Consider the following 20,741-nt stretch of genomic DNA (forward strand, 5'->3'; position numbering starts at 1 on the left):
AGTACGTACAGCTTTCAAGATCCCTATTTTTAAGCTCCTCCCTTGTTCAAAAACTTGGTACATTGTAAGTGTATTTCAGCTGTGATGAATGCCAGTTGCTGACGAAGTTTAAGAAATATCACCTCAAACCCTATAAATTTGATAATAACAGAACCACGCTGCATAAAGTCCGAAATTGTGTCCCCCAGAAAGCTCAAATTCAGCCTCCATAAATCCGTCATTTTAGGCAAATTTTCTACATTATGAGCACCATAATATAAACATATCGAAAGCACACGTTCCATCAAACAATTATTTTACACCATCTCCCGACACACCCCAATTAATATTTAGCCCGTGCTGTCTATGCAGACTCCGTCCAGACCAGACTGGAACTTTGCAAAAAATATTCCATATTAAATGTCAAGTCTGTATGTACCAGGTATGCCATCCATACCCCCATCTACAGTAGATAGCATACCAGGTATGTCATCCATACCCCCATAAGCAGTATATATCATACCAGGTATGTCATCCATACCCCCATCAGAAGTACTTATCATATCAGGTACGTCATCGATACCCCGAATAAGCAGTAGATAGCGTGCCCCCCCATCATATCAGCAGTAGATATAGCATACCAGGTATGTCATCCATACCCCCATCAGCAGTATATAGCATACCAGGTATGTTATCTATACCCCATCATCAGTAGATAACATACCAGGTATGTCATCCACACCCCCATCAGCAGTAGATAGCATACCAGGTATGTCATCCATACCCCCATAAGCAGTATATATCATACCAGGTATGTTATCTATACCCCCATATACCAGGTATGCCATCCATATCTCCATCAGCAGTAGATAGCATACCAGGTATGTCATCCATACTCCCATCAGCAGTAAATAGCATACCAGGTATGTCATCCACACCCCCATCAGCAGTAAATAGCATACCAGGTGTGTTATCCATACCCCCATGAGCAGTAGATAGCGTACCATGTATATCGTTTATACCCCCGCATATCAGCATTAGATAACATACCAGGTATGTCATCCATACCTAAAATACGTAAAGTACGGTACTGAAGAAGAATAAGAAATCCTTTACTATTTTCCTAAGAACAATATATTAGTGCACTGCAGTTTTTTTTTCTCTTTTCCACTGAGCACATACTTCGGTGCCAGTGCTTAGTTATATGGGTGGAATATTTTGACTTCAATTTCAATATAAAAATGTCTTTTTATGCGATATCAGTTCGGTTCAGTTCAGATTTATTCACGCAATGTCACATCTTCACATGAAAAACAATTTTATTAGAACAAAATGATAAGATTCCACTGATTTGTATTTATGAAATGAAATTGTATTATCCATATGTGTAAAAATCATTAAATTTGTAATACTTGATTCAGAGTTTTTTCTGATAACAAAAATAGCATACGTTCTGTGCATTGAGAGTGTTGACAGTCCATTCTCTCATGACATCACAGTTTTTTCTAGGTCAAATCTGTCTCGTTCGAAGGAACTCGCCGCTTACAGTTGACTTTTGCGGAATATCAATTTTAAACGACTTATTTTCTCAAAAAAGGAGTCATTTTCATTGTCCTCATATAGCTTGCCAATGATATGATGTTGTCCGTGCAATATATATGTCCTTTAACAAACAATCACTAGTGACTAGTCATGGCATTAATAAATGAAATGAATATAATACACGAGGCACATATGAACCCAGCAAACACAAAACGTTTTCGACATCATTCGCAAAAGGTTAAAAGGTTGTCAGAAAACTTTTAAATGTCGGGTTATATAAAGGGTACATTAATGGTATAAAACGTTTTCATAACATTAAATAACATTTGTTGGTAATTTACTGAACAGCAAACACAAATGTTTTACACAAACAATAGTTTACAATGACATTTCGAAAACATTTTAAAAATATTGTTGTAGTGTGTTTTCATACAAAACGTTTTAAAACGATTTCATGACCTTTATATAACACGACATTTTAATGTTATTAAAACGTTTTTACCTAAACCAAAACCCAAAATATAACTTATTTAAAACGTTTTTGTGTTTGCTGGGATGCTATGTGGTGAATAATCATGAAGTCACTTGCGATATGTATAGGTAATATATTATGATAATTTAATAAGGTGATGGTGGCTACAATATATACACTATATCACCTATCAAAATGATATATGGGAATTCAACATCGTAACAACCAGTATATACTTAGGGATTCACATTTTCTAATAAACAGCCGAAAAGTGTTTAAAAAATCGTGGTTTTTAAATATCTTGATTGTTTGTGTAAATGCAAATTTCAATGTCCTTTCCAGTAGTTGTAATTCTCCTTGATAACACTATAACTATAATTAATATCACTCCTGCAAGGCTTACTACGAGTAGACCTACAGAGAATTGGAGAAGCGCAGGTTGGATCAACCATATTTTTATGACAGTTGACGAACAACAAGGTCTGTGAGGTGAAGTTATGAACACCTCCCACAATATTTTCAATGTTTTATCTGAGAAACCGTGCAACGTCCAAATATATTCGCGCAACTGACATACGTCGACAAGAGTACTCGATCCTTCTGGCTTTATATGATAATTCATGAACCCATCATGATGTATTGGTTTCATCCCAATCTTTTTGGCCAAAATACCTTGATATACGTCATCATTATTGATCAACGGCACATCAATACTCGCATTGAACAGGGCGGGAATGACATCACCAGAAATGACGTAGCTTCCACCAGATAAAAATGGTGGAAAGTAGTTTCCTTTATAGTCTTTTTTGATACATAATATTTGGACTGTTTATCTCTAACTACTGCAGCAAGATTTATATATCCTAGATACAGTCTTTCTTTTGGTATGCTAAATGTTTGGTTTATGTAAACTTTTTGAATAATAGTGCCATTAACATACGTTCTACGTATCTTGGAACTCTTGTTTTCTTTCATGAAGGCATCATTGCGAAACGCTTGTATAGTTTCGTTAGCCTTTGTGTCCTTAGAGTTGTTACAATAATGCACTTGCTTCTCGAAGAGCTTTTCAACAAATCCTAATTTGGAGTTGTTATCTGCGAAGCCTAAATGAGCAACGATGAGGTCAATATTAACGAACACGTCGTCATCTCCTTTGTACATGAACTTTGCTTCATGACAATTTTCAGTCACCCATTTCAATCCACCAATAACTTTCAAAGTCAAATTGAAATGTGATTCGTAAAATCCAAATATTATCATATCTTTGTAAGTATTCGCTTCATGTTGTGCCACGTTATTGACTGATTTACTTTGTGATAAACCGAGCACAAAAAGCAGCTGAACATGCTTATTTTGTATTATTTTCTCTTTCCCGTATGTTTCACGTATTGCAGATCGGCGGGCAAAATGCTCCGGTTTTGAACTGATTAACATGACCAAGAAAACACTCTGTTTGGGCTTTCCGTGTACGTGTATTCTACACGCTTCCTTGGGGTTTGTAGATAATTTCAAAACATCATTAAACTTTTCTGTGCTTGAAACAGTTGATTGCACTAAAACCGGTTTTAATTTCGGATCTTGACAGTGTCCTTGAATATTCTGTGAATTATTGTAAAATATATCAGTAAGAAGTCGTGATGAATCCAAACCAGTTGTGATTGTCTGATTTCTCGCCGCGCAGATGTTGCCAGATTGTGACCATTCTGGAATGACCGAGTGGTCCTGCAATATGTCCCAGTTGCCATCCCTAGCGATAATCCCAACAAAAATATCCAAAAGTGGAAGAACTCGATAATTCTTAGCCCTAAATCGATCAAGTAAATCTTTGGCTGCTCCAAATGAGAACACAAACCCAGATTCCATGGTACAAAATGTAGGAAGCTCAAGTGCATGGTAATCTTTAACAGACATATACCACGGACTGTTTCTTTTTCTGTTTGGTTTTAATCCCTTTCTGACGTTTCCAATCCAGAATTTGTCTAGAATCGTAGTGTTTAGTACTATGGGTTGGAGTTTTTGATGCAGTAATGTGAGGTTGACGTAGAAATCGTCAAAAGCTGTAAGTACAACGAGATTTGAATGATAGCAATGATGTTCGACAAGCCAGTTCACTCCGAGAAGAGTTTTTAAGACATCATGACTTTTAGATGGACCAGTGTGCTTATTATCATCTTTAAACTCGCCTATGAGAATGTCCCGGTGTTCTTGGAGTTCAGCTTCAACGTCATGACTAATTAAAGTTGGAGTTCTTTTTCCGATAATAAATAACATAGTGATATAGGCATTAAAAGAACCGTTGGAAGCCAATTCTTTCGCCCAAGTTTGTCGTATAGTCTCACGTTGGCCACCACGACTGTGCTTAGATAGCACAAAAATAACAATTTCTGTGCGTGAATTGAGGCATTTCTTTGACAGATATTTACCCCTATTAATATGATTTTTAATCAAAACTGTTCCATTTGCATAATTTTGGCGGTCTATAGTCACATTGAATAACTGTTCCTGTGGTGGTGTTATTTTATTATCCACCACAACTGATGTACCGGTAGTGTTAAACCTGCCTGGTATTCGAAGCGGAATAGCAATAGCATTGCCGACAGTCATTTTAGACGTAGTCCCGATCCTGGTACTTACTAAAAAACGAACTGCAGGTCTCTTTCTTACATTATTTGTATTCTCTAAAAATTGCAGGTAAAAATATCCGTCAATATGGATGAGGAGTTTCACAAGAAAAACAACGTAGAGAAATGCTGCAGTTAGTAAAATCCGCTTCAGTTTTATATTCATCATAGTCACCATGCATTGACTCTTATTAATTTATATAGCAAGAATGGCTGCGTTGTACGTTGTCACTTCTTTGAAAGATAGTACATTTCCTTGAGAATATAAACGGATGATATCCACCAGTTCAATCACGAATATTATACGTCGTTTGTACATCTATATACCATGCCAGCTCAGCTAGCTAGCTTAGTGCATAACAGCCATTTTTGTAATGTATATCACTATCGTGTTCATATAGTATACCCGGTACCGATGCACGCGTTTTTCATTAATTATTATAGCAGCGCCATGTTTGTGCAGCTCCAGAGTAGTGCAGCTCGATTAACATAACCTTTTGAGTGAACCATTAGGGAGTGTTCAGAATTAATGGGTTTGGGCACAGGTTTGGGTAATATGAGAAGTACAGACTCCCTTCGTGCAGAAGATTAAAAGAAAATAATTCTCCTCTCCCCTCTGAGACATGTACGGCATATGCTATATTTCAATAGTTTATTGTAAAAATGTCCTGGTTTTATCTGTCAGCGATCTAGCTATCTACTGAAGATAACGGAATACATACATGAAGCGTGGGGTGTGTGATGCATGTTTCACGTGGGGGCGTACGTGTGTGTGCATGTGGTGTTTTAGTGCGGAAATTCCGTTATCTTCAGTAGATAGCTGACCGGGCTAGCTGACAGATAGACCCAGGACATTTTTACAATTATCTATTGAAGATAACGAATACAGAAAGCGTGGGGGTGTGTGGATGCATGTTTCACGTGGGGGTGTACGTGTGTGTGCATGTGGTGTTTTAGTGCGGAAATTCCGTTATCTTCAGTAGATAGCTGACCGGGATAGCTGACAGATAGACCCAGGACATTTTACAATTATCTATACTGAAGATAACGGAATACATACAGAAAGCGTGGGGGTGTGTGGATGCATGTTTCACGTGGGGGTGTACGTGTGTGTAGTGTTTTAGTGCGGAAATTCGGGAAAATATGAAAACAGCAACAAGATTGAGCATATTAATAGGTTATACGGAATGAACAGATAAGCTGGCTCACTATAAACACGCTCACTCAGATATCCGTTAATTTCAAACTACACAATTCCCAACAGATAGTGTAATTTGTTTTCAATTTTTGGAATATTTTCTGTAGTAACTAAGCCCTACAATGAATTAACAAGACATTCTTTTTTTTCTTTTTAAAGAGACAAATCTTATTAGATCTCAAAAGCAGACTTAACCTTTCAGAAAAAAATTAACCAAATTCGTTTAAAATGACAGTAAATTATGACTTTAAATTATCATCCATATACCTACATCAGCAGTAGATAACAATATACCATGTATGTCATCCATATCCCATCAGTAGTAGATAATATACCAGGTATATACCAGGTATATCATCCTTACCACAACAAAATATCATACCAGGTATGTCATCCATACCCCCAACAGCAGTAAATAGCATACCACGTATGTCATCCATATCCCATTAGCAGTAGATATCATACCAGGTATGTCATCCATACCCATCATCAGCAGTAGATAGCATACCACGTATGTCATCCATACACCCAATCAGCAGTAGATAGCATACCGGGTATGTCATCCATACCTCCATCAGCAGTAGATAGCATACCACGTATGTCATCCATAACCCATCAGCAGTAGATAGCATACCAGCTATGTCATCCATAACCCATCAGCAGTAGATAGCATACCAGGTATGTCATCCATGCACCCACATCAGCAGTAGATACTATACCAGGTATGTCATCCAAACCCCCATCAGCAGTAGATCTATAGCAACCAGGTATTTCATCCAACCCCCCATCGGCAGTAGATAGCATACCAGGTATGTCATCCAAACACCCCCATCAGCAGTAGATACTATACCTATACCAGGTATGTCAACCATACCGCCATCAGCAGTAGATAGCAACCAGGTATGTCGTCCATACGCCCCCATCAGCAGTAGATAGCAACCAGGCATGTCATCCATACCCCATCAGCAGTATAGCAACCAGGTATGTCATCCATACCCCCATCAGCAGTAAATATCATACCACGTATGTCATCCATGCCCCCATCAGCAGTAGATATCATACCAAGTATGTCATCCATACACCCATCAGCAGTAGATATCGTCATACCAGGTATGTCATCCATACCGCCATCAGCAGTAGATAGCAACCAGGTATGTCATCCATACGCCCCCATCAGCAGTAGATAGCAACCAGGCATGTCATCCATACCCCATCAGCAGTAGATAGCATACCACGTATGTCATCCAAACCCCCATCAGAAGTAGATATCATATCAAGTATGTCATCCATACCCCCATCAGCAGTAGATATTATACCGGGTATGTCATCCATACCCATCATCAGTAGATAGCGTACCAGGTATGTCATTCATACCCCCATCAGCAGTAGATAGCATACCAGGTATGTCATCCATACCCCATCAGCAGTAGATATTATACCAGGTATGTCATCCATACACCCATCAGCAGTAGATAGCATACCACGTATGTCATCCAAACCCCCATCAGAAGTAGATATCATATCAAGTATGTCATCCATACCCCCATCAGCAGTAGATATTATACCGGGTATGTCATCCATACCCATCATCAGTAGATAGCGTACCAGGTATGTCATTCATACCCCCATCAGCAGTAGATAGCATACCAGGTATGTCATCCATACCCCATCAGCAGTAGATATTATACCAGGTATGTCATCCATACACCCATCAGCAGTAGATAGCATACCACGTATGTCATCCATACCCCATCAGCAGTAGATATTATACCAGGTATGTCATCCATACCCCCATCAGCAGTAGATATCATACCAGGTATGTCATCCATACACCCCATCACCAGTAGATACTGTACCAGGTATGTCATCCATACCCCCATCAGCAGTAGATAGCATACCGTCCATATACCCCATCAGCAGTAGATAGCACATATGAAAAGGTTTGACTACAAAAACGATTCTCTTATAAATATGCCTCTACGCACAGTTTCCACCTAGATACACCCGAGCACACAGATATTTCCAAGCACAGCGAGTCTAGCCTCTACGTAGTCTGTTTTATACTACACGGTTGAGTGCATAGCATCATAAGAGCTGTGTGATATCTAGTGGAAAATAGGCATAAGTGATTGGTTTTTCTCAAAACCTCAAGTGTTTATTTCATCCAATCAGAATTTTTTTTATATGTCGAACGAAAGCTAACACCTCCGCCCAAAAACATTTTTTTTTCATTTAACAGATATCGCAATTTCACAAATCAATGTTTATAGCAAAACGACCAAAATGTAAGTTTTTAAGGTCAAACCTCAATATTTTTCAAATTTTATGTCATTAAATGAAAGAGCACAATTATGCTGTCCATATACTAGCTTCATTTTAATGAGCAATGGCCAATTCTCTTTAAATTGCAAATCTTGTGCAAAAAGTTACAATAGAAAGTGTGACAATTCAAGAATTTGAGGTGATGCCACGTAAGACATGGTTCACAGTGGATTGCTTCCATCTCTTTAGGATTTACGCATATGGGTCAATGTTTGAGATGCGAGTTTTTAAAGAAAATAATAACATTTTGAATAAATAAATAAATAAATAAATAAATAAATAAATAAATAAATAAATAAACAAATAAATAAATAAATAAACAAATAAATAAGCAATTGGCCTAATTATGTGTAACCCTATAAATATAAATAAGTAAATATAAAATAAGTAAAATAATAAATAGATAAATAGATAAATAAATAAATAAATAAATACATAAATAAATAAAAATTCAAAGAACAGACCGTCCCTTTTGGGATTGAGCACTTTATTCAAAAGATAGTCTAACTTGAGTAAAATGTTGTTACATAAATAAATAAATAAATAAATAAATAAATAAATAAATAAATAAATAAATAAATAAATAAATAAATAAATAAATTATTAGTTAATTAATTACTAATAATTAATTAATAAACAAACGAACATGTTAGTAGACAAAAATAAGTGAATACATGCCCAATTTAGAATCTAAGTTTTGTCTCTCTGAGCTCTGTCAACGAAACACGATGCATGCAAGTAGAAGTAGAAGTAGATGACGTCACTTCATTAATATTAATGACCTGCTCTGCGTGATGCCGAAAAGTGCAGACAGGGGGCTGACACTCACCTCATTTGCATGGCAAAATTACCCGTCTCCTCTGCAGCCAATTTGTTTTCGCTCCATCGAAATCAAGCTGGTCACGGAGGAGACTACCTTCCTTTGTGTTTGTTCATTTGTGTATGGAGAGCCCTTCTTGGAGTCCGTTTGGACTTAGGCTACGCTCTCAGCTAGAGTCCGACGCTGTATTGTACTAGAAACGAATCCAACTAAGGGCAGCACCAAAGCAAGTGACGTCACTTCCCCCAGCTGCCGATTCCCCGTCATGCAACGCGATGTTTCGCGGGGTTTTTTAATACAGTTACCAAGTAAACAGCGTCCTTGGTTTCTCGACATTGCACCCGGGACGAGTACGAGTGTACGTGTTGTCGTTCATATAGCTGTAGAATCTGCTGAACAAAAGAAGGAAGATGAAGAAGAAAAGCGTGCATTTGGATGCGGAGATGAGGAGGGATATATTTCTGAAAGTTTGTTTGTTGTTTATGGTGAGTTACACTTTGAAAATGGGAAAATATTACACTGCACTGCACTGACAACCCCTGCCCCTTTCTGACAGCGGCAGTGTACAATGGTGTACATACTCAGTCATACATGCATACAATGCATAGGCATTTTTGCACTGTTGTCATTTAGTACTCTGGCACTGCAGTGTGAACGTTAGAAGTGATGGTACCCGGGAGTTGTACAGTAATGTACATTGATTAATCATTTGATCGTCTCTGTCAGTGTCAATGCCATATATTCATGATAAATAGGCCCAAATTATATCAAATTGTAACCTCAAAAAAGGGATCGGGAGGGGACAAGAAACATTTATTTTTACAAGCGACAAAAAGAAATGAAAACTAAGTATACGCTACTTGTATGACTTTGAACAGGACTCAGGAGAGCATTAAGGGGGCCTGTCATTTTCAGAAGGGGGGTCATGAATATACTGAGGGGGTCATAGAATTTTGAGACCAAAAACAGGGGGGTTATATAAATAATTTTTTTAACCAAAAATAGGATTATGATTATAGAATTATGAAGAGATGGTGACCCATTCTTTTAACTTATGATCAAAATGTACACACAATCTTTAGTTTAGTTATATAATTCAAAATGTTTGTGCACTCCACGCGCCCCTTCTTTACACTTTTATACGATCAAAATTAGATTTAAAGAGTTTACTGAAAGGATTGTTTTTAAATATAAAAAATATCAATTTTTAATCATTTGCCATAAAATGTTTATTATATCGCAAAATTTCAATCAATCAAAATTATTTGAAAGCATCAGTACATTCTTTGTGCAAGCAAATATAAATGCATCAACCCCTACGAAATATGAATGCTTCCAAGAGCATTTCGCATACTACGCACCTGTGCAATTATGCAATAATTATGCACTGATTAGTTTTCACTAGTTATCAAGGAGTTTAGTCCCTTCGCATTTCATTCTTATTGCAATGAGTGTGTCTTGTAAAGAATTCCCGTAATTTGATTGGTTTTCTGGTGTATAATATCTCACAATAGTTGATAGTGATATTAGTCAGGGTGCGCGCCGCCTCGCAACGGCGGGACGCTTGTTGCTCCTCAATGATCGCACGATAATGTGTTCGCGTAATACATGTGCGAGAACTAAGAACGCGTTTCGGCGGCTTAGATGTTCGTGATGGTTTCGATCATTTAAAACAACAGGGATGTCCTCACAAAAGTAACTTTATTTTTTCTGAAAAAAGGCATATAAAAAAAAAAAAATTACATTAAAACTGAATAAGAATGAGAATAAACGATAGGATTTTGTCTTTTGCCTATCCAATATCGTGTCATAATGGATGGGCTGGCCAATATTTTTATCGTAGTGTGCGCCGGTATCCACTACTCAAAATATTGGCCAGCCCATCCATTATGACACAATATTGGATAGGCAAAAGACAACATCCTATCTTTTATTTAAAATTATTAGTTTCCTGTTTACCGCCCGAGTCCAAAATTGAAAATTGATGAATGAGCAAAGAGTACAACTCCACCTTCACTATGTCTAAAACCAAACATTGTTGTGAACTAATTAAATGCCCACGCTTGTCAAAACGAAGTCAATAATTATTGCTTGTAGTAGTTCAAACTAAATAAAGAAAATAAAAGATTAAAAAAATAATTAATAATTAAAAGTCACCTCGTCCCTTTTTCAAAATCTTTAACAGGAAACTAATAATCAAGTGCGAAGGGACTTATGGATTGTTATTTTTTTGTTTTAACAGGTTATGGTCTCTGATCCAAATTCACTACTGACACCTGCACCCCAACCAGGACCTCAAATTCGACCCCCTGCATCATCTATCCACCAACACCCTGGACTGCCACCACCATCTCTTTCCCAACCCCCACTGCTTCTTCACACACCCCCTGGACTGCGACAGCCATATCTTCTGCAGCACACTGGACTGCCACCATCAGTGCCAACTCAATCACATGTGAGTGTCCATAATATCTGGATTTGAAAGAGTATTTGTACAGGATTTGTGACTAGACAGAACAGTTAAGGGATCTAAAATGAGCGTTTATTGCGTTTCGACAGTATTTTTTGTGGGGCATGAGAGCACCTCAGACCTATCGAATTGCATTCTGAATACGAAGCATGTCTTTCTGATATCAAATAATTTTCATTTTTTGAAAATCACAATATAATACAAATTTTATGACAAAGTATAAAAATTTGATATTTTTCAAATTTTGATATATAACAGTCCTAAAGTAAATTATATAAATCTAATGATATATTCTTAAAGTGTATGTAGCAGGGAGGAAAAGCCGACGGTCAATTGAAAATTTTGACCTTTCATATTGAAGATATAGATTTTTTCCCCAAAAGACCTAATTTTTTTTTTTTTTTTTTTGGAAAAAAATCCATATCTTCAATACTAAATGTCAAAATTTTTAATTGATCGTCGGCATTTCATCCTACCTACATACACGTTAAGTATAAATCATCAGATTTATAAAGTTTACTTTGAGTACTGTTAAATATCAAAAATATCAATTTTTAATCATTTGCCATAAAATGTGTATTAAATTGCTAATTTCAAAAACCAAAATTATTTGATATCAGAATGACATTCTTCGTATTCAGAATGCAATTCGATATGTCTGATGTGCTCTCATGCCCCAAAATAAATACTGTCCAAACGTTCATACCCCAGCCCTTAAATTAATAAAATAAAAAAGTCCACAACACTATTTTTTGGATTTTTTATTTTTTATTGAATGTCATACTGGTAACATTTTAACATGGATCTCATAATAATATACGAGGGGGTATCCAAAAGTTTTTGACATCACCCAGAAGGAAAAGAGCTATATTGATGAAATTTTGTCAGTGTAATCACTGGTCCTTATGTACATTATGGTCCAAAAATGGTCTCATAAGTATGTTTAATTCTTTACAGGTGGCGCTATGATGGGCAATAGGCGCATAACCTTTTCATGATAAGATCCGCCACTTTTTTGAGTTTCTTCACTCTGGCCGCATCATCCGTAAATGATTGACGTCCACTTCTTGGCTCATCTGTAAGGGACATGAGGCCAGTTTGGAAATTCCTTTTTCAAAAAGCAACAGTGCCATATGATGGGCAATCATCACCGTAGATTGCTTTCAATTCATCATAGATTTTCTGAGCATTGTAGGCCTAACCCTCTAAATGCAGAAACTTAATCAATCAGCGTGCCTCAATTTTCACCATCTTACAGGTTATGCGCCTACTGCCCATCTAGCGCCACCTGTAAAGAAAGTAAACATACTTAGGAGACCATTTTGTTTTTTAATGTACATAAGGACCAGTGATTACACTGACACAATTTCATCGATATAGCTCTTTTCCTTCTGGGTGATGTCAAAATTTTTTGGATACCCCCTCGTAGTACACAATTTTTATGAAGTACATTTTGAACTATAACAAAACAAAATATATTATCACATATAAAATCCATTAAACCTTATTCATAATCTCATTAATATACGCTGCAAGTGCGATCCAATCACAGATAATAACTTTTAAATACGCGGACGCAAATGCAGGTCATTGAAAAAGTATAATGACGTAGCTATAAAGTACGCTCTACAATGACCGCTTTACGTGATGTGTTACTCGATTGAACAATTTACACGGATGACGGCCGCCCGTATTTGGACATCACATGATTGCGTGCTAGTGTGATTGGTCGCTAGCGGTATTTCCTTAATGGGCTATTCGATTTTTGACAGGCAAAACAACAGATAAAGTTAAATTTGTGTTCTGTTTTCCAATTAAGAGAAGAAAATGTGACATAAATTTAATTAAAAATAGTGAAAAGTGACGGTTATAAATGAGGTTTTAAAATGACTATGCATCAGTTATTTTCAGTTATGCATCAGGGTACTGTGAAATATCTAAACATTGTGTTTTGGACCTCGCAATATCCTTTGGTTCCAAAGCATGAGGTTTAGATATTTCGCAATACCCTCAAAACAACTGATGCACAGTCATTAACCTCTAATCAATACTTGCAATGGTTACAGCACTGGATAGTTTATAGTAATTTAGAATGTATAAAATGGTTTTATATGAAGCGTGTACTGAGATGTCAATAACTTGAATTATAAAGTATGTGTACTATGGTTTATTTGCAAGTTTATTTAAAAAATTTGACAAATGACATTTTTGTATGATGTGACAAAAATTGTTAAAAGATAAGAGAAATAAATGTTAAAAATAATCATGAGTTGTGTGTGTCAATTTCTATGACAAATATACTGTTTAATAATACCGAAATAAGGTATTTTTACCAAGGCATGAACCCCCTATATCCCTCCAAACATCGCAACAGTCGGCCAATTAGTGTGAGCATATTCCAATCAGAGTATATTGATCGGGATATTGAACACCTTATTTTATTTAAGGTGGTATTACACCCCCTGATAAATTTGGTTACTAATTTTACATTTTTCTCAAAAAATAACTCCACACTGGTATCATTTAGGGGCAAGGAATCCAATTACTTCACCAAAATTTCAGTGATTCAAGACAAGTACTTTATTATATATTAAGAAATGAGGTACATTCTAGTACCTCTTTTATTATCATAAATAATGTACAACTTGTCTTGAGTCAAATTCTAGTGTAGTAACTGGATTCCTTGCCCCTATAATATACATAACTTTTTTTACCAGTGTGTGCAAAAATAGTCACAAAATTTATCAGGTGGTGCACATGTAGTATGGTACCATCTTACTTTATCAAAATAAAATAACATAAAACTGACTAAGAATAAGAATAAACGATAGGAATTTTTGTTTCTAAACTCAAGCCTGATATTGCCATCCAAAATAAGCAGGAAAATTCCATCCATCTTGTTGAGTTGACTCACTTGACTGTGCCATTTGAAACCAACATATCAATAGCCCAAGAGCGAAAACAAACGAAGTACCTTGACCTTGTGTCCGACATTTCAGATAATGGGTTTACATGATTTGACATGTTTTGAAGTCTGATCACGTGGGCTCATTACCCATGAAAATGTTGGACGCATTGTCGAGATATTTTCTTTTGTAGGCAGATCCAAACCGTCCAAACAATTCATGAAAGAACTCAGCAAAATGGCCCTCCTGTCTAGTTATACGATCTGGAATGCTAGGCAGGAGCCAGCCTGGGGCACCGAAGATCGGCCCCACATCAGTTTGTGATCGCACCTGCCGCCCTGCCATTTTGTTGGATTCTTTCAGTCCTGCTTGGTATTCCTGGTGTGTTAATGTTCGGCTTGTTTGTATATATTCTTGTGTATTTTTGCTAATGTATAATTTGTTACCCTGCATTAATTTGGGCATCTTGTCTAGATTTTGTCCTGGGTTTTTGTTCCTCCTTGTATTCTTGCATTGCTTATATTTTGTATTTTGCATTCCTGAATTCCTGAAGGCTGATATAACCACCTCTACTGTGTGATAGACGCACCGGGCATACTTAAACAGGTAGAAACTAATAAAAGTGCGTTTCAGTTTGCAGTTAAGTACCGAATGATAGTACGGAATGTAAATATATCTCATGGTATCAGTTAAACTAGAGCGATTTTTATAAACTCATCACAAGAATACTCTGTTAGCAATATGAACAAAAGAGTTTATCCGAGTATTCATGATACCAACATGGTAGCCCTCATGATAAATGCCTGGTATTGTCTCTAGAAAATGCTCTAGCTGTGCCTGGTACAACTTTGAATAAAGGTACAATGCAGTCTTGGGTTTGAGTCCAGTAGAGAAATAATAGTTTGGTACGTGGTCAATAGATGAAATATTGCTGTGCAGCATCCACTACCCAAAATATTGGACCTGCCTGTCGTCTTTCTCACAGAAGAGGATAGTAAAAACAAAAATTCCTATCATTTCTTCTCTAAATTCCCATTATCCCACTCGTACCCGTACACTTATAGTCGAGCATTATTTTATCAATTACGCTACTGACAGTATGCTATCATTTTAACATTAATAATCCTTATTTTTTTCATTAACATTTCAACTTTCATAGATTTTAGAGATTTACAAGTGTCCTATTTTTATAACTTGTGATACTGTTAAATGTTTAACTTGTACCAACTAATACACACACACTGAGATGTTGATATGCCTAATGCAGGATCTGTGCAGGCAGGCCTTGAAAAAATGGGGAATTCAGGAATCTCATTCCAGGACAATTTGGTAATCTGGAGAGAAATTTTTTGGATAAAGAAGAAATACATAAGAAATGGTGGGAAATCCTAATATGATGGAGTGAAATTTGTCTACATTCATGGAAAAGTACATTTTTTCCAGGCCAAGGTATTACAGACACATCAGAATCTCAGTACAAGTGCATCATTTTGTAGAATATATTGAGCAAGAAATAAGACACAATTTATTTCATACACAACAAAGATACTGTGATATTTGCTATTTTTATATCAAAATTGTCACTGAAACAAATATAATTCTATCAAAAATGACTCAATGACGTGCCTGTACTGTACACAAGTAATACACTCCTGGCATTTTCTAACGTTTGCTCGAGGTTCTCACTATCTAAGGGTGTATGAAACATTATTGTCTATTGTTTATTATATTATAGTTTTTATTAATAAGAAAATAATTGTTTTCCCTGGACATGTGTATGGGCTTCCATGTGATGTCCTGCAGCCACAAATTGCATAGACTAGTAATACAGACTTTTTTTTCCAACAGTCAAAATCCCTGAGTTTTGAATGCTGTGAATTCCCACATATTCAAGAGGACTGATTGTTTGATTGTATGTGTTTAACAAACAATCACACCAGCATTGTGTGCTTTCATGTATATGAAATAGTGTTACATCTTCACAAAAGATCGTAAATATACGTAGCAGTTTGGTCTGTTGCAATTCATGGAACAAATGGCCCTCATTGGGTGATGCTAAGACTTTGACTGATTGGAGTTAGTCTGTATCTCTTTAGTCCATGCCTACACTGACCAACTGGGCGAGATGGTGCCTAAGATTTATAGGTTAATGAACGCAGACATTACTTGTTGGGAGAAATTAGACAAAATATGCACACGCGCTGATGTTGATGCGTTTAATGCATGAGCCCCGAAGGGGGGGGGGGGGTGCATTAGATGCATCAACATCAGCGCGTGTGCATTATTATGTCTAATTTCTTGAGCAACAAGTAATACAAGTTCATTAACCTATTTCATAAACGAGAAGAAAAAAACATGTATAGAACCAAATATAAAATGCATCAACCCGCCCGAGAAATGAATCAATCCTACACGACGCGAACGAAACACTGCGGGTAGTACGCGGAGTGCAATGCATCAATGATTTTTCTAACACTTGCTGATTGGTTCTCGCTATCTAAGAGTGTATGAACAGCTAAGAATGTCAAATGCAAAATGGCCAAACTCTCCATCATGTGTTGAACTTTTGGTTTTAACAACTAACTAAAGAAATATTATTTTCACCACTAATTGCATTTATTTTCTTTTTTAATTGCTGCTATATTGTACATGTATGATATAATTAGAGAATAAAGGTATTGTTTTTACGCCAAAAATAATGAGGTCGCCCGTGTTATATGAGATGATAGATGCACGACAGCGGCTAAAAACAATATCTTTATTCCCATTCTTAATTCAAATAATCAAATTAAATCCTACATTTTGCAAGGAAAGAACCAATAAGATTGCAGGAATGTTCTCAAGAGTTTAAGAATCTTGCATCTTGTAAACGTTATTTGCAACCCTAAGGTTGGTATTTATAATATAATAATCACTAGCCGTTTAAAATCTGGACATGTGTTGGACACTGTTGCATATCTATTGAGCATCCAAATGTTGTCCCATTTAGAGAACAATATATTAATATTTGCTGTTCATTAGTTCAATGGTAAGAACATTTGCATGGGTGAAATATGGACTGTTCCATTTAACAAGGCTTTGCCGATTTGTATAAATCAGTTCATATTTCACCGAATGACAATAGTCTTTCCATTGAACGAATAAAAACATTCTACATTTATTTTTGAAGTGGCACCCACACCTATAATTACGGACTCGAGGTGGTCACCGCAATAGATATCGCACACGTATGTCAGACTCAGTGTTGCCATGGTAGCTGTGTGTGAGTGATATAAAAAATTGAGTGCAATAGTCCTTTTCTAAATATATCAAAAATAATCCATAGTAATTGACCAATCAAATGTCAAGAATCTTTGTACGAGCTATATAATATTACCTAACACACATTAAATATTGATAACAGTTTCAGCACATCAAATCCAAAGACCATTTTTCAAATTTTATCCATGGCAGACAATATGAATTTGGTTTAAAATTTCCCACTTCGGCATACAAAACCCATACAAACTCCCATCCCAGGGTCCAGCTTTTTTAGGCGGTGAATATACATAACAGAATTCCAAGGAGAATCTGGATGGGAATGAATGTTTTAGATTTGCGTCCGTCACATGTGGCAGTTTTTCATTTTTCACTATTGTTCAACAGGCTATCAAAATATTGAAGTGAATGCATTGACAGGAGCTATCGACAGTTCAAGATTGCACAGAAATTAAAGCTATTATAGCGGTATACTGACACAATCTAGTACAGCATTCACAAGCAGCTTGTCAATCCAGAAATATTAGTTTCAGAGCCTTTTTTTTAAATCATGCAGGTTTCGAAGCATGCCGGATGCAAATCTCACTTGCAATGGATAAGATTAAAAACAGGGAAAATATGACACAACATTCAATGGGTGAATAACTTTGTTTTATGAGAGTTTTTATTAACTTTGTTTATATATTTTGTGGGTTTTTTAAGTTGTTTATATGTTTTGTATCAAAAATCATTCCTTCATATTGTGTCATATTTTCGATGTTTTTAAGTTTTTAGAAATATCCAAATAATTCCTTGATTACTCTTGGTGTGCTCCACTTTTGTGTTCTTCAGGATGTACCAAAAACATTCTCAATTCCCTCGATCATGCATACAATTTTGTAATACCAGATTTTCAAACCTTGTGAGATCCATTTATGTGCCTTAAAAGTAGGGTCTTTCTGTATCCCAAAAAAATCTTACATGCAACTCCCCAATTTACCAAACAGAGCAACTTTACTGCAGATTTCCTTATTTAGAACAGGTTATTAACCCTAACCGCCTAGGGGCTTTTTGGCAACGGGAAGGGAAGGAAGGAAAGAATAAAGAGAGAAAAGAAAGAAAGAAGTTGTTTGCTCTGGGTGGGATTCGAACCCGAGACCCCTCGCATGCCAAGCACTCGGTCGGCGACACTTTGCCATGGGTCTTGGGCTTCGCTGGCCAGCTTGAAACCGTGCCTATATATCACTTAGGGCGATTGCGTCATCACACCACGTGGGATGCATGCACCGAACAGCGCATATATCAAGTAGTATTTTGTAGTATTCAGGAGGGTTAGGGTTAAAGTACAGTTCTGAAATGCAATTTTCTACTAATATCCATATTTGTTTAGCAAAGATGCCTATCAGTGGTAATAAAAATATCCTGTGTAAGTCCTGAAAAAAAAAGCACCCTAAGATACTGAAAATGCCCATTTTCCTATATCTTGTACAGGGAAGAACTGATTTTTAAAAACCTGAATTCAGGCAAAAACTTTTTAAAGTGGCATCTCTGGTTTAAGCAACATATGTTAATGCTTTCTTCTTTATCTCTATAGTTTATCAATAATGACATGTACTTTCAGCAAGATTGTATGAAAATACTCAACTAATCACCTTTTATGATGATTCAAGGTCTCAGAGTATTACTGCCCTATCTCTATCCAGTAATTTAATGTCATCATACTGCTCAGACCAGTATTAACATACAAATCAGCGTATCCCTCACAAATCATATTTCACTCTAGACATACCACACACTGCAATCACCAGATTTTAACCAGTACTATAATGCAGACAGTGAATCAAGGTGTACATGCTGTACAATCCATATTCATCATGGTCAGTAAATGGAGATAGTGCACTTATGCACTGAGACCTTGATATTGTTCTATGTTCAAAGAAAGTAATTAATACACTTCTAATACAACCAGGTAATGTATGGAGGATGGCAGATGATAGATGCAACAAGCAGTGCAGCTAAGTATACTTTTTCTATTTTAAAATGCATTTTTGCCAGACTATCACCTAACATCAGAGGTTTGTCTATGTCACTGTTATATGGGAAAAGAGGATGGTCAGGAAAATCAATCATCTTGTTTCGTCATCCATGGAGGCAAAATAGTGAACTTCCGACATTTGTGTATACAAACGAGCAAGAGTTGCATCTGCACTCTAGTGTGGTGCAAATAAATGTGTGTTATCTGCACAACCCATTACATGTCTAATGCCCAACAACCACACACTTTAAGCCAAGTTTCGTTGTGTGCTTAATGAAATATTCCAGAGTTACACAAATTTGGTTTCCATGAGCGACACAAGATGGCAGTGGAGTCAAGGATCTTGACCTCTGCAAATAAAAGAGAGAGTAAGCAACAAAAAGACCACCCTAGTAAAATGAAGTACAGACAGCTTTATCATAGAGGTGATAGTCTGGTTAAAATGGATGTAATAAGAGTTGAAACAATTATGATCCACTTTTCATTTTCACAATACAGCAGAGATGTTTTCACTGATATTGAAAGCTCATTATTAACTTCTGCCAAGACACTTCCAGGTTCCACAGCTTTCTTTGATCAGGCATGAGACTGCACTTTCCTAAAAAAACTGAAAAACCTGAAAATGCTGCGTGAAATTGGGCAAAAAGTACCAAAAACAGGCTGAAATTAAATAAAGTTGCGGAAATTTTGACTATAAAAAAAACTGAATTCAGTTTTTAAACTGAAAATTCTCATGCCTGTTTGATAGAAGATTTTATACACCAATTCCCATATCAAATTGAAAACAACCAGCTGATATTGGTTAATGGCTGACATTTTGTGTCTGTCTATTGATGAATGGATCAAATTTGTTTTATTTCAATCTTGTTCATTTCTATGAATAAAAGAAGTAGACCTAATTCTGATTGACACATTTGCAAGCACTCCACCTGTTGAAGGTATTTGTTCAATCAGGTTTTGGTATATTCTACATATACATTCACAAAATGCAAAACAAATAAAAGAAAAACTCCTTGAAAAGCAATGGTTGATACTAATTGCCATCATACTACTCGACTCACACTGATGAAAATATGGGGCAATATTATGATGAGAGTGTGATGTTTGATATGAATAAATTGGGCAATATCATTGTTATC

The 20,741-nt window shown here is 36.3% G+C and overlaps 1 protein-coding gene across 1 annotated transcript; it reads right to left on the reverse strand.

Moving 5' to 3' along the window:
- Positions 1 to 1,252: 1,252 nt before the first annotated feature.
- Positions 1,253 to 5,079, reverse strand: LOC140157073 (uncharacterized). Its single transcript, XM_072180139.1, has one exon. It carries the CDS (start codon positions 4,790 to 4,792, stop codon positions 2,690 to 2,692), a length of 2,103 nt encoding a protein of 700 aa, XP_072036240.1. The 5' UTR covers positions 4,793 to 5,079; the 3' UTR covers positions 1,253 to 2,689.
- Positions 5,080 to 20,741: the final 15,662 nt, after the last annotated feature.

Source organism: Amphiura filiformis, chromosome 7 (genome assembly GCF_039555335.1).
Source record: "Amphiura filiformis chromosome 7, Afil_fr2py, whole genome shotgun sequence".
Lineage (NCBI taxonomy): Eukaryota > Metazoa > Echinodermata > Ophiuroidea > Amphilepidida > Amphiuridae > Amphiura > Amphiura filiformis.

What these genes read in the sequence shown, in the direction of transcription:
- LOC140157073 (XM_072180139.1), bottom strand. Translation starts at nt 4,792, where the DNA reads ATGGTGACTATGATGAATATAAAACTGAAGCGGATTTTACTAACTGCA.